Raw genomic sequence first — 15,636 nt, 5'->3', positions numbered from 1 at the left:
TTAAAAATGAAGGACATGCGCTTCTCAAATTACACCACCCAAATGGATTTAGCAGAATAAAATTAAGAAGGCATACAACAGCTTGACAAAAATTAGGAACAGACTATGGAAATTTGATAGTTCTAAACATCAACATCAAAATGACCTTTTTATTAGGAAAAAAAACCTCATTGTTTAAACCATAGGAAAAATATACATTGATATAGTCAAAACCGGGGTAGGATATCTTGGAATTGTAAGTACTGATATAATAAAAACATAAAGTTAATTTCTTCTCCAAATGTGCTAAAAATTCCCCAGAAAGGCAGGTTCCTTTTACGTCAGGTACCTTTGCTTTTGTATTCAACTCTATGCTTCTTGAAATAAAATGTCTCCAGCTGACTGATGCAATAATCAAGTTAAACACAGGCCATGGACCCAAACAAAATCAGGGGCTCAGCATTTCTGCTCACCTTTCTCGTTCTTCTTTCATTTTTTCCAGCTCCTCTTCCCTCAGGCTGCCATGCTTCCGAGTGCCCTTCTGCTCAGCCTTGCCTCCCTTCTCATCTTTCTTCTTTCCAAATCTAGAAACACACGAAGCCGAAGATGTTAACGCTAACCATGTTCTTTTGGTGGTAAATTAAAAATATTTATGAGATGAACTCATCAAACTGTAATTCTTTATTCTAAGTAGCACAAGATCATTTTGCATAAAATGGAAGTAAAATAAGATCCTGAAAGCGGAAAAGTAATAGTCACTAAATCCCTCTCCTTTCCTTCTCGTCCTTCCTTCCTTCCATCTTTCCACTGAGATATTGATGGTGCAGCATGCATAGAGTCATGTGGTTAAAGACTAAACATCTCAAACTGTGAATTCACTAGAAATTTTAGAACTGAAAGGTTATCATTAATATATAACTCAAAACTGACCGAACTCCTAACCAGGCCTTCAGAGCCCCAAGTGGCCTTGACATTTAAAGTTGAAACTCCTGGGAAGAGATAATGATGGTGCTTCAAGGGACTTTGCCAAACGCCTAGTTGACTGCTGTCATTTTGCAAATGAGCCCTTGGGCCTTGGCCACCCAATAAATCCGGGGAAGGCCCGGGATTAGAACTTGGGTTGTCTCCTTTACTGCACGGTCTCCTTTGTGCTACATTCACGCTGTGGATGTAGCCCCAGTCTTCCTAAATCAGCCCAGTGTTAGTGTGCTCTCAGTCCCCTTGATGCCTGGCATATTTGTAGCTAATTTTGGCACAGTGGCAAGTATGATACCTTATTTCTTTTCCTCCAGCTTCATTGAGACATGATTGACGCATAACATTGTGTAAGTTTAATGTACACAACTGCTGATTTGGTATATTTCTAAGTTGCAAAATGATTGCCACCACAGTACTGGCTACCACTTTCATCCCATCACACAGTTACAGTTTTTTTTTTTTGTTGTGAGAGTACTTAAGATCTACTCTCTTGGTAACATTAGATCGTTAGTATTAGCTGTGATCACCATGCTGTCCATTAGATCCCAAACTTGCTAATCTTATAACAGAAAGTTTCACCTTTTGACCAGTGTCTCCCAAGTTTCCCCTCTCCCCAACCTCTGGTAACTACCACCCTGTTCTGTTTCTCTGAGTTTTCTTTTTTCAGATCCATAGTGTACATGTATGTGTGTGTGTGTGTGTGTGCGTGCGTAGGTGTGTGTGTATATGTATATGTATATATATATATACACACATATATACATATACATATATGTGCACGTGTATGCATATATACACACACATATACACTGCATCTTCTTAATCCATTCACCTGTTGCTGGACAATTCAGATGTTTCCATATCTTGGCTATTCTAAGTAATGCTGCAACGAACATGGGGGTAGAGATATTTCTGTGGGATCCTGAAGTCAATTCCTTTGGATGCATACCCAGAAGTAGAATTGCTGGATCATAAGGTAGTTCCATGTTTTAAAAGCTTTTATGTAAATTCCAGTTAGTTAACATACAGTGCGGTATTAGTTTCAGATGCACAATATAGTGATTCAACAATTCCATACAACATCCAGTGCTCATCACAGCAAATGCACTCCTTCATCCCCATCACCTATTTCACCCACCTTCATCCACCTCCCCTCTGGTGACCATAGTTAAGAGTCTGTTTCTTGGTTGGCCTTTCTCTCTCTTTTTTTTGGTCTTTGTTTGTTTTGTTTCTTAAATTCCACATGAGTGAAATCACATGGTATTTGTTTTTCTCTGACTTATTTCACTTAGCATAATACCCTCTAGCTCCATCCATGTCATTGCAAATGGCAAGATTTCATTCTTTTTTATGGCTGTGTGTGTACATGTGTGTGTGTATAGTGTGTGTATATATATATATATATATATATATATATATATATAGTGTGGTATATATATATATACCACATCTTCTTTATTCATTCGTCGACAGTCACTTGGGCTATTTCCATAATTTAGCTATTGTAGATAATACTACTATAAACAGCAGGGTACCTGTATCCCTTTGAATTAGTATTTTTGTGTTCTTTGGGTAAACACCTAGTAGTGAAATTGCTGGATTGTAGTGTAGCTCTATTTTTAATTTTTTGAGGAACATCCACACTGTTTTCTACAGTGGCTGCACCAGTTTGCATTCCCACCGACGGTGCACAAGTGTTCCTTTTTCTCCACATCCTTGCCAATACCTGTTGTTTCTTGTGTTGTTGATTTTAGCCATTCTGACTGGGGTGAGGTGATAGCTCATTGTGGTTTTGGTTTGCATTTCCCTGATGTTGAGCATCTTTTCATGTGTGTGTAGTTCCATTTTTCAATTTTTTAAGGAACCTCCATGCTGTTTTCCATATTGGCTGCACCAGTTTGCATTTGGACTAACAATGCACTAGGGTTTCCTGCAATTATGATACTTTAAAAGAGCATTGTGTTTGGGGCGCCTGGGTGGCTCAGTCGGTTAAGCGTCCGACTTCGGCTCAGGTCATGATCTCACAGTCCATGAGTTCGAGCCCCACATCAGGCTCTGTGCTGACAGCTCAGAGCCTGGAGCCCATTTCAGATTCTGTGTCTCCCTCTCTCTCTGCCCCTCCCCTGTTCATGCTCTGTCTCTCTCTGTCTCAAAAATAAATAAACATTAAAAAAATTAAAAAAATAAAATAAAAGAGCATTGTGCTTCCTTACCACTTTTACTAAAATAAAACTGCACATCTGAAATAATAATAATAATAAAGCTATGGTTATTACTAGGACACATTCTTAAATAATAGGCATTTTCCCAAGCAGATTTTCTTTAGAAGCAATCTCCTTTGGTTTTGGTAATGATGTACGTGAAAAAAAAGGAAAATAATTTGATACTCTGCTAATAACCAGGAAAAAAAGTCACTCAAGTATATATATTCTTCAGTGAAGTAAAAGATTCTTGTTAAACTATGGAAATCCTATTTATTCTTTGTTTCTTATTAAATAGTTGCAAATTTTTCTTCTGTGTGTGTAAATGTGTGTATATCTTTACCTTGCTCACCCCATCTATGTATCTATGTAGCCATCCAACTATCTGTGCAACCTGAGGATTCTACACATGTTCAGGCTGACTGCCCATCCCACCCCCTGTCCCCATCCCCCAACCTCCCAACACACACAGTGAGTCAGAATCTCATCACATGAAGGCCCCACTCATAAACTTGAAACTCCTGTCTTCTTCAGAATTTCATAAAAATGGGTAAACATCTGTTCTCTTAGGATTGTGCTTCAATCCAAATCATAGGTTGTTGGTCAAGTGGCAGCACCGAGTGGAAGACCTCCTTGCTAATCTCTGTATTTCTGTTGTTATCAGAGTTCAAAGCACCCCGTTTTCCCCAGAAGCCTCTCCAAGTCTTGACTCTTCTGTGAAAATGTCAATTTAGGGGTGCCTGGGTGGCTCAGTTGGTTAAGCATCCAACTTTGGCTCAGGTCATGATCTCATGGTTTGTGAGTTCGAGCCCCATATCGGGCATTGGAGCCCCACATCGGGCGTTCAAGCCCCACATCGGGCTCTCTGCTGTAAGTGCAGAGCCCACTTTGGATCTTCTGTCCCCTTCTCTCTGCCCCTATCCTGCTGTTCTCCCTGTCTCTCTCAAAACAAATAAATAATTAAAACAATTTTTCAATTTACAATTTCAATTAGCAAATTCTTGCTCATGAACCTTCTCTCTCCCCACTGCCATTTACTATCTGCCTTTGCTCCTACTGCTATTCTTTTGTTGTATTCAGTCTTGTTTTGGGATTTGGGTCAATCAGCTATGAATTTTCACTCCATCAGCCCCAGTCTTTTTTTTTCCTGGTCCTCCTTCTTATTCCTAACGTATTCTTTCCCACTGCAGAAATGACCTAATATCATTTATAGACTAGGGAAGAGAAAAAGAAATACAGACAAAATAAAAGATCACTAACTCCCAAGTATAAGGGAGATTTGTTGACATACTCAAGATCTCTCTTTAACCTACAAAGCAGGCGCTATATAAATAACGTGCATTTTCATGAGTACATTCTTTACATTTTCATGCCCATGAAGAAGAGTCTCAGGGACCAACATTATGACTCTAAATTCCTTTATGTGAGAATACCTTTGTACATCACTTAGAGAAATAATTTTCCCTCAAAATGTCATCAAATATAGTAAAATTGGGCCAAAAAAATCAAAATTGTGGGGAGCGAGGATAGAATAGTGTTCCAGGAAGTTGATGAGGGCAAAAATGTTGCCAAAAACTCAAGATATTAGGCATGCTTTTCTTCTATGTTCCAAATATTTCTTCTGAATTTGAAGGTTTGGATTTTCTGAGATGAAAGAAGTCTTGTTTTTGAAGGGAAAAACTAACCTATACCCTAGTCTACCTTGATCTTTATTACCACAACCAGTGAATTGTTTTTTCTTCCTGTTCCTAAAATATTTCACTTGTATTGAAGTTCAAAAACAGCTTACTTTGTTTTCACCATAGTGGACTACGTCTGAGAAAGGTGAGTTGTAAGTAAATTCTGCAAAGCATTTTCTTCTTAGCAAGAACCATCAATAACAGTCAAATAACCAATTCCACAAATAATATAAATGTTTTGATTTAAACCTCATGATCATTTATTAAAATTCCCAAGAAGAAGAGCAGAAATAGCTGTGAAATTTATTTCATTAGACAGAGAAAACAGTCATAAATTACCTTATTTTGTAAAGTTTGGGTAGGTTCAAGAACAGAATTATAAAACAGTAATCTTCAAAAGGACTCCCACATTGTTAAGAAGAGGAAATTGAGACCCAGAGAAGTTAATTGCTTTTATTTATTAGCACACTGAATTCTTTTTTCCAATTTTGCAATCAGACAACTTAATTATCAGTGGTAGTGGTGATGGGTGGGTTGGGAGGGGGGAGGTTGGAAGAAAAGCATCAATTTGGTGAATCGTGTAAGCCTTGTTCTCTCCATGTCAGCCTATTTGGGGGTTACTTTCAAGCCTTTCTTACATTCATGGACATACAGAAAGAGGAGGTGGGGAGGTTCAAATACATTGATTCATTTCACTATTAGTTATTTTTGTGAGAAAAGTCACAAGAGCTCTAAATGGCTAAAATTACTGCTTTGCATTCTAGGGTTTCAAATATCCCCTGCATTCCAGGCCTCCCATTATCTATTACCTAGGAAATTTGAGAGTTGGCCATTTTGGGCTAGGTGCCTTAAGGAAATTGCATATAGGTCAACTTTGCTTTATATAAAAGATATTTTCCTAAAGAATTCAGTACAAACATATGGTTTGCATCAATAAAATCTTACTTTCTGTGTACCTGGGAAGCCTGTTTAAAGACTCTTATGATGGATCTTTTTGTAAAGTGGAAAAATCACCTTTCAACATACCCTTTATGTAAATTTAGACTTTCATGAATTATAAGTTTGCTTAAAACACCTGTCCCTGTTCATTTCTATAAAGAGGTTATTTGAAACAGCTTTATGGAAAACTGGCTTTCTTTCTGTCTTCTTTTTTTCTTTCATTCATGCATTTGTTTAAGAAATATTTATTAGATATATACTCTCTGTCAGTCATTGTTGTAAGCGCTTAGTATAGGCTGATGTTGAATTGGGATACAAACCCAGACACTATCCCTATGGAATTTACATTCTAACGGAGGAGCTGGACATCAAACAAGTACAAATATGCAATTTTAAGTTGCAAAACAAACAAACAAACAAACAAAAAACCACAAAAGCTGTGTGCTATGAAGAGTGTTAGGAGAGATAATAATAGGAGACTGGTTGGGGAAGTCTTCAGTGGGGAAATGACATTTACACGAAGGCTGTATGGGTGAGAGCTTCCAAACAAGCAAAGATTGGAGATAAGCCTTATGGGTGGAAGACACGGCACACACAAAGGGAATGAGGGGAAGGTCTGGTGCATTCTAAGTGGTGAAAGGAGGGCAGAATAGCTTAAGCAAGGGGAGCAGAGGGGATACTAACACAGGATTCAGATGGCAAACAGGGCAAGGACCACAGAGTGCAGGTGTGAGAGGCTTGGAGTTGAGTCTCAGAGTGGCATCAGGTCATGTCTTGGTAATTCAAGGGACAAAGAGAAACTGGATAAACTGGTAAATTTAAAGAGTTGGTAGAGGAGTAACCAAGTTGGTAGAGGGGTCACCAAGTCACTTTAAGCAGAAGTGATACTATGTGATGCACATTTTCAAACATCATCCTGGTTGCTGAAGGAAAAAGCATCCAGTAAAGCAGTAAAGCAAACTGGTGACTGCTACAACTGCTTCAGGACTGTGGGTAAAAGACAGTGGTGGTCTGGACTGGAGAAGGTGCTGCTGAGAAGACAAGACAATGATGTGAAAGTGGTGGGTCAAGGGAGAAGGACCAAAAATTCACCTTAAAAAATTTATTTTGAGAAAGAGAGAGAGAGGATCTGGGGAGGGGCAGAGAGAGGGAGGGAGAGAGAGAATCCGAAGCAGCCTCCACACTGTCAGCAGACAGCCTGATGTGCGGCTTGATCTTATGAACCATGAGATCATGATCTGAGCCAAAATCAAGAGTCAGATGCTTAAGTGACTGAGCCACCCAGGCGCCCCCAAAATGTTCACTTTTAAACATGGTTATTTCAGTATGCCTTTGGGTCCTCCAAATGAATGGGCTAGGGACTAAGGCAAAGTTATGAGGAACTGTAATACTTAAAGTCTGGAGAGAGGGGTAGGGAGGCATTGTACACAGGGGACAGAGAAAGAACAGCCAGAGAGATGAAGAAATTCAGGAGAGTATGGCTCAAGAGACCCGAGGGAAGAGCGCTGTAAAGAGGCCATGGTCACCAGATGGAAATACTGTTGAGAAGTCCACTGAGGTCAGGACTCCAGAGTTCACTGGATTTGGCACTCAGAAGCCATTCATCATGTTGGTATGGCTCAGGGCAGTGGTATGAGCAGAAGCCAGGTGACAGTGATCGCAAGAGTGCATGGTAGGTAAGTATAAAAGTGTGTATCTTTGTGTACAACCACTTCAAGAAGTTTGGCTGGTAGGGTGATTGCTAGAGGTGGGGTGGAATGTTGAAAAAGGAGGTTTTCAATGTGGCTGATACTGGAGGACTTTTGTTTGGTGATAGGAAGAAATGTCAGAGTGTGAGAGGTTGGAGCTGGAAGAGAGAAGCGAAGAAAGCTATTTTCTTTTGCAGTGTGGTAAAAAACTCATAATGTAAAGTTTACCATTTTAATCATTATGAAATATACAGTTCGGTAGCACTAAGTACAGTCACAATGTTGTGCAACCATCAACCTCCACCCATCTCCAGAATATTTTCATCATCCCAAAGTGAAATTCTGTACCTGCTACCTAGTAACTCCCCATTTCTCCTTCCTCCAGCCCCTGGAAACCACTATTCTGCCTTCTATCTTTATAAATTTGACTATTCTAGGTACTTCATGTAAGTGGAATCATACAATATTTGTCCTTTGGTGTGTGGGTTATTTCAATTAGCATAATGTCTTCAAGGTTCATCGATGTTATAGCATGTGTCAGAATTTCCTTCTTTTTTAAGGCTGAATAACATTCCATTGTATGGACATACCATAGTTGCTTACCTAGTCATCTGTTGATGGAGATTTGGGCTGTGCTCATCATTTGGCTATTGTGAATAATGCTATGAACACTCATATAGGAGAACAAAGCTCTTGATAAGAGAAAAGGACAGAGATATACAGAACCTCCAGAGAGACTGGCCTTATGGAGATAGGAGGAGATTCAAGAAAAGCAGCAGCCAGAAAGGAGACTAGTTCATTTATAGAGTCGATGAATGGACAGTGGAGGAGTTCCAGGTAATTAATTTATCAGTCAACATGATACAACACGTATAAGAGAAATGGTTTCTATTCATAAAATGAGACATCTTGGTATAAATTGAGAAATCAAAGGAAATAGACTATATAAGGTAGAAAAGAATCTCAGAAAGGGTTTATAGGAAAATAAAAAAAGCAGACCTTTCTTATGTTGCTATTTTACCTACATAGGGAGGCCCTAAAAGGCCATATGGGGAAGTAGAATTTAATAATGGTTCATCCATTCATTCAATCAATCATTTACTGAGCTGCCATGACACATCATATGGACTATTCACATGGAATGTAACCATTAACACCATCAATTGTTAGGTAAATTCTTAATCCAATGAACTGAATATGCTCTCAGCCTCTTGTTTTCTATATGATAAAGATTTCACTATAATTCTTAGTTATCTCCTAATGTCTCAGCAAATATTTTCTTCCACTTCTTGGTCTTTTTTTTTTTTTTTTTTTAATTTTTTTTTTTCAACATTTATTTATTTTTGGGACAGAGAGAGACAGAGCATGAACGGGGAAGGGGCAGAGAGAGAGGGAGACACAGAATCGGAAATAGGCTCCAGGCTCCGAGCCATCAGCCCAGAGCACGACGTGGGGCTCGAACTCACGGACCGCGAGATCGTGACCTGGCTGAAGTCGGACGCTTAACCGACTGCGCCACCCAGGCGCCCCATATTTTCTTCCACTTCTATTTCTTTCCATGAGTTTTCTAGATAATGACTTTCAAGTCCTTCCCAGATTCCCACGCACCCTGATAAATGGTCCAAATTTACAACATGGATAGCTCTATTTCTGCCTTTGTTCATGCCTAGTCTCTCATTTAATTCACTTCTTAATTCTGCTAAGTACTATCTATCTACAATTTCCCTCCCAGATCCCACTGGACAGTTTACACAGCTATTAGTATCCACTCTTCTTCCATTTAGTGCACACACTGTATAAAGCAATCCTGAGCAATGGCTTACGAGGACTAAAAAGTTCCGTAAGGAAAATGTTCAAACACTCTAATTTCAAATTCGTGGTGAGCTATGAATCCAAGGAGAGCTGAATATTTGAAACAGAATGTATTTCTTCTTTCTGTAATCGGGGAGTATCTTTGGGTGTCAATGACACCCATTTGGAAGAGGCTACATGATCCAGTCATTACTAATATTACACTTTGAATGTCTACGGAATGATGTCAGGTGTGGAAATGCACCAACTTTGCAGTCAGAATATGTTCTGGACTTTGATAGTGGTTCATTCTCCCTGTACCTAGCTGACTTATAAACTATGATATTGTCTTATCATTTTGTAAATTATACACTTTGAAACAGTTCGAGCAAAATATGGGGGCAGAGAAGTTCACAAACCTTTGACTGTATTTCCATAGTTTATTTTGAAATTCACCCATAAAAGGTTTCTGTTGTCTGATGCATTCTAAGTCAGGTTCTGAATTAGCATATGCATATGCTAATGAAATTTATTTCCACGTATTGTAATCTCATTTGTGCACTTTGGCTATTGCTTCTCTCTAAAATGTGTATCACAAAGGTCTTTACTTGTTTACCTGAGATGGCTCCCATTGTACTTTAGAGTTAATGAATCTGATACAAATTCAATGAAAATTGACCAATTAGAGTCCCCCCCCCCCTTTTTTAGATACCTAAGGCCACTGCCTATTTTTATGTTAATATTATTGATAGAATAATGAACAAATGTGTTTGTTTCTAATCTTGATAAAGAAAGAAAAATATTCTACTTTTATTTTTAGCTTTCCACAGTATATATGGTTATCATGCTGGTGCCTGTGATTTTTCAGGACTGAGGTGGAATGCGACAAGCTCAGTATGCTTTTATAACAGAAGGGTTGTGATTTAAACTCTCTGAGCCCACTCCATGGCATGCAAGAGGAGATAGGGGTTTGCTTGATAGATATGTTCACAAGGGGAAACTGAGTGAGTTGATGGTTTAGTAACCGAAGAAAAACTCCATATTAAAAATCTTTCTTATTAACTGGGTCAAGCAGTTGAGTCTCTTTAAAAAGAAGATTTCTGATTAAAATGTTAATTTCTGGTATATCGTTTAGACATTTATTTTGGGTATGTTTATACGTTTCCAAGATGAAGATGAACTATATGAAAACAACAAACATGTTTAATCCCACTGATATCTTTACTACTTCCTTTGAGGCCAACATTCCCACCTTACCCTTAAACAGCTACTTGCCTCTGGCTTGTTGTTGCTTATTCCCAGGATGGGATTCCTAACTTGGTGGTCATGGCGACTCTTCATTCCAAAGCAGGGAAGCTTTGGAGCTCAAATGTGTTGATATTTGTTTTTAGGATTGAAAGGCAGGGAGGTCCTATAACATTCTAAGATTTCTGCCTAAGTGGATAAAACATCTGCTGGGTAGAGTCTTAAGCAGCTCTCTGAATTCAGCTGCTGGGAATCCTTGAGCGAATTTGCTTTCCCAGACTGAGGAGCTAGGAAATGCAGTAGATCTGGAAATACTAAATATATTGCAAGAAATTCTAGTGGGCCCAGAAAGCAAAACAAAGCAAAATGCACATCATCAATAACCCATCTTCTGAAAAACAAACAAACAAACAAACAAACAAACACACAAAGTAAAAAGGGCATGTGGAAGACTGACTTGCAAGAATCCGTTAAGGGATTTGTAACCTACTGAACAGTTACTTTTGCTGAGGGTTTGTGTAGCCAATGAAAACTCCACTCTAACATTATTAAAGTAGCACTCTGTTAGGAGAAAGAGGAAAAAAAATATGAAAAAGGGGCCAGAGATTAAAATTAAATGAAAATAAGCGTGAATGAGTGAGCAAGAAAGATAAAGATACTAATAAGGTATGATTTTCAGATCCACACAGGGACTATAAAAAGCTTATTAACTGTCACGACCACACTGGGTTTTAAGTTATTCTATCCTGCTTTCCAGAAGAAGAAATACTCTTCAGGAGCACAGTGAACTTTGATTAATTGCTTTCATACGCTCTCACTGGCTTTAAGACATTGTAGGCAAGGGTCTTAGTGATTCAGACTAAATGCTTATGATTTCTGGGAAATATATTTAACAAGAGCATTAAAGAAATAGATCTTTTTGCATTTTTATGTTTCCTTAATAGTTAGAAAGGCTTTTCTTTTTATTAAATGTTTACTTATTTCAAAGCAGCAGAATATGTGGCTCCTTTCTTTTTATTTTTATTACTTTTAAGTAGATCTCTGAGCATCTCTGAAGGCAGCTTGAGTGCACAGACAACTGATGGCCTGTCCATAAAACTCTAATGCTGACTCAAACAGACCACATGGCTGGAACCTAGAATTCTCATCTGTGTGCTCACAGCATCCCCCTCTTGCCTTCTCTCTACCTCCTTTGTCCCGGGAACCCAGACACTAGGAAAGTATTCTGAGACCAAATCGTACACCACGTAAAGCGTTTTCTCTACCAGCTGTGGGAGGTTCCTCAATGCCCATGGCCTTCCCATGCTCAACCTGCCAGGGCTCACTCCATAATGACCACAGATTCATCCTGCAGAAGGAAATGTCCCCCCCACAGGAAACAGTTCTGCGGTTCATTCACTGGCAAGTGGGGTCATTTCAGCAAACTTCCTGGTAAGGGAAAAACTGACTCATAATTAAAGTTAATCCAGGGAGGGCCAATTAAAAGTTCTATGGAAACTGGAGGCCTCATCTATAGTCTCTAAAAGTGTCAGCTATAACTTATATTCCAATAACACAAATTAACTTATGTGTACTGTGTATAAAGTCCATTATCAAAAGAACAGATGATGGTGACTAACTCATTATGTGTAAAGAACAAAAGGACAATGTTAAGACATGGTTGATATATACATGTATATGTATATATATCATATATGTACAGTGACTATGCAAAGGGCCATCTTAAAGGGAATCCTGGATATTACTACTCCATCTTCATAAGTTATGAGAAACAGGGCATATTTTCTCTGGAACTTGTCTGCACTAAAGAAGAATAAAATGATTGAGCTCCAGACCCAGTCTAATGGGAATAAAACTTATCTTTATAACTCCGATTAAACAAAAAAAATTATCACTTCTTTGATGCCCAAATTAGCATCTTTTCTCCAGCATACTGAATTAATTAGTTGAGTGACAAAAGAATTAGTCCACGTAGGATCAAAGCTGAAATCATATTTATCTGAAATTTAAAATTAAGAACACACCGTTCTATCCCACTGTAGCTCATGTACTGTTCTTTTATGTTCTATATATTCTAAACCTTCTGCATGTCACATAAAGTGTAACTAGGGCTTTATTCTTTATTTTATTTTTCATTTCATGTTCTTCTTCTTCTTTTTAACATATGAAATCTTCCCTGAGGAGACAATGAGAATATCACACAATTTTTTTCCTGGGGGTGGGCAAATTTCCATTGTGCCATAAAAATCTTAAATTATGTGGCTTTTTTTTGTCAAGCATTTATTATGCAGATACAAAAGAAGCAAAATAATTAATGCACGATAGAGCTGGTAAGAGAGCCTTAAACAATAGAAAAGAGTTATTATATTGATTCATAATAAATGATACTAAGTTTGAAACTGTTCTTAAAAGGTAGAAGCTTTCTTAACTTTGGACTTCTTTTTTTTCCTTCTTTTTCTGCAGTAGAAAAAGTGATGTTGAGTAAGCGAGAATTGTGGGGGGTTAATTTCTGGGATGTCTCAATTCACTAGAACTCATATTTGATGTTTTGTTTTGTTTTGTTTTGTTTTATGTGGGTAACATTTTTACCACACGAAACCAACTTGGATTAGCATATCTATCTTTAGCCAAGATGTGATGGAGATTGGACTCAGGCAGCGAGTACAGAGACGAGGAGGGCTTGTACTTCTGTTAGCGCCTGTATTTGGGGTAGGGCACTCTTTGAACCACTGCTTACATGTGAGCTCCTCCAGGGCTAGGGCAGGTAGGGTCTTTACATGTTTTTCTCATTTATGCATACATGCATTCATTCAACAAATGCTTACTGGACACCTACTTTGTAGATCTAGTAGATGCAAGGATCCAAGCAAATTAGTCAAAGGCGGTCTCCCCTCTCATTCTTAGTGCCTGATGCATAGAAAAAAAATCCAACAAGCATTGCTGACCTGAATTAAAGGTGAAGTAGGGATTTCAGGGAGGTATCACTTATCTCTTTTCTTCATGGCCTCTGTCCTCATAGTGCCTCATAACAAACATGTCATCCTCCCACACAGCTCCCAGGCTGGAATCTAATTTCCCTACGAACACAGAAATCACCAAACTGACTTAATGTAGGTGTGGCAGCTCTAAGCTGGTCACAGCCCTGGATGTCTACTACCACAGCAAGATCAAACAGGGGACAGCTATTACATGGCAAAGGTAACACACATCTGGTGATCCCAGTGCCATGGTGGCACTGGGTCATCTTTGGGTTCTACCTCGTGATGACCAGTCTTTCGTGTTGTACAAATACCCTGTTTCAAAACTCCAGGCTAAATTCTAGAATGAGATTCAAACCCAAAGCCGTCATTAAAGATGATTAATCTGCAAGATGTCATCTATAAAAAAACGTCATGTCTATCTCATACCGAGACCTTTAATTTCAGCGTTTCAGAAATTATGGCCTCTTTAGTCTTAGGTTTTGAATAAAGATGGGTGTGAGGTAGTTGCTGGTCCTCCGGAGTTCTGACACTATTCATCTTTGTCATTGGTTTGTCCTCTCCTTAACAGAATTCCAAATGACAATATCTCCATCTGTGCTCTTTCATGGAAGAGTTCTTTTGGAAAAAGAGGTAATTTTAAAAAATCTGAGCCCTAACTTAGTTTGTAAGGTGAGGGATCAGATTTCAATATTTTTATGTCAGATTTAAAGTTAACTAATATGCCTTCTTATTCAATAAGTCCCTGAAGAGTAGGCCATAAAACTGAATTGATTCTCAACTATGAATAGGCTGAGAGGGAAGAAATACATCTATTCTGAATGTCTCAAGTGAAATTCTACATCATACTTTGGCTCTTCCAGGGCCAAAAAGTCACAAGTCTGTCAAGTTTTTCAAACCTGTGCTACCTGTACGGGTCCCCAATTCATTTTTTAAACGTCTAAAAACTCCCTTTCCGTAGCTTAAGTCTAAAATCTCAGAACCCGTACATAAGATCGGGTTGCCAAACACAAAATGAGGTGTAATTTATTGTTTCAGATAGAGTCGCTGCTTATCCATTGAACAGCACAGAGAACATCCTACATACCCTCCAGGTCCCAGAATACTTTATTCTGAAGGAGCTCGGCCAAAGTGACAGTCACTCAAGGGCCATCAAGCAATCAACAATGTTTCCTTTGTCCAGAAGGGGCTGGGCAAAAGACAGTAATCTTTTTCATAGGACTAGATTTCCCATAGGATTGTAACCTACTTTTACAAAATGGATCTAATCTCATTCTCCAGCATTATAACATCCCTAAAGAAAACATATCCAGGATTAAACAACAACATCAACAATAACTTGATTTCTGACAAGGTTTTCTAATCACTTGCAATTCATAGAGACCCATGACTGGTAACACACAATCATAAAAGTATGCTTTCACCTGGAAACGTATATAGTAGCTTAGCACAGTGATGATTTACAATTTGACCAAAGAAACCAGAAATTGATTTATAGTCTGTCCAAAGCATCAGCCTCTTATTTGCTTGTCCACTAGACTGTGAAACTACAATTCTGCTATGTAAGTATATTTTCTTGTTCCTCCCTTCCCTATACCAATGGCTAATTTTTCCTTTCTTCAATACCACAGATGAATAATTCCTTCAGATTCCTAGTCCTATTCTACGGTTCAAAATGGCTGTACTTGTTCTCATGGAATGATAAAAGAAACAAATGCTAGGAAATTTGTGTGTAGGTAATTAAATGCACAATCACATAAAGTGCATAATTAAATAAATCAGAGGTGTGAGCCTCTGAATGGAACATTCCAGATGGAGTTTTTTGGTGAGTAGATCTTTAAAAAAAATGTAGATGATTCAACCAAATAAATTAGCCAGAGGGTGTTTCCTTATCTCTGGGGCTAGTTTTAATTATCAGATCAATTTCAAATCACACTGTATGAAAGGCATAATACTGGAAAATTTACTTTTGCCCAGCTACCTGTTTATTCAGATGACAGAGGTGTCTTGTAATCTGCCACAATGCCCTGGCAGCCTGTTTCTGAATGGCTCTGGATGGCGGGCGCAGGGTACACATGCAGCATCACTTGGATGACGTTGGCTTGGCAATGATCACCTTGCGCATCTGCAACCTATATTTGGCTTTGGATTTAACGCT

The 15,636-nt window shown here is 38.5% G+C and overlaps 1 protein-coding gene across 2 annotated transcripts in view; it reads right to left on the bottom strand.

Annotated features, from left to right (window-relative positions):
* PARD3B (par-3 family cell polarity regulator beta) overlaps window positions 1-15,636 on the bottom strand; it is a 1,020,722-nt gene that overhangs the window by 202,528 nt on the left and 802,558 nt on the right. For both annotated transcript variants that reach the window (XM_043577601.1, XM_043577602.1), the window contains exon 19: window positions 453-563. In XM_043577601.1, the coding sequence (XP_043433536.1) occupies window positions 453-563 (111 nt within the window). The remainder of the gene's footprint in view (window positions 1-452; window positions 564-15,636) is intronic.

The sequence above is a fragment of the Prionailurus bengalensis genome, chromosome C1, assembly GCF_016509475.1.
Source record: "Prionailurus bengalensis isolate Pbe53 chromosome C1, Fcat_Pben_1.1_paternal_pri, whole genome shotgun sequence".
Classification (NCBI taxonomy): domain Eukaryota; kingdom Metazoa; phylum Chordata; class Mammalia; order Carnivora; family Felidae; genus Prionailurus; species Prionailurus bengalensis.
This window is presented reverse-complemented; position numbering and strand designations above follow the sequence as displayed.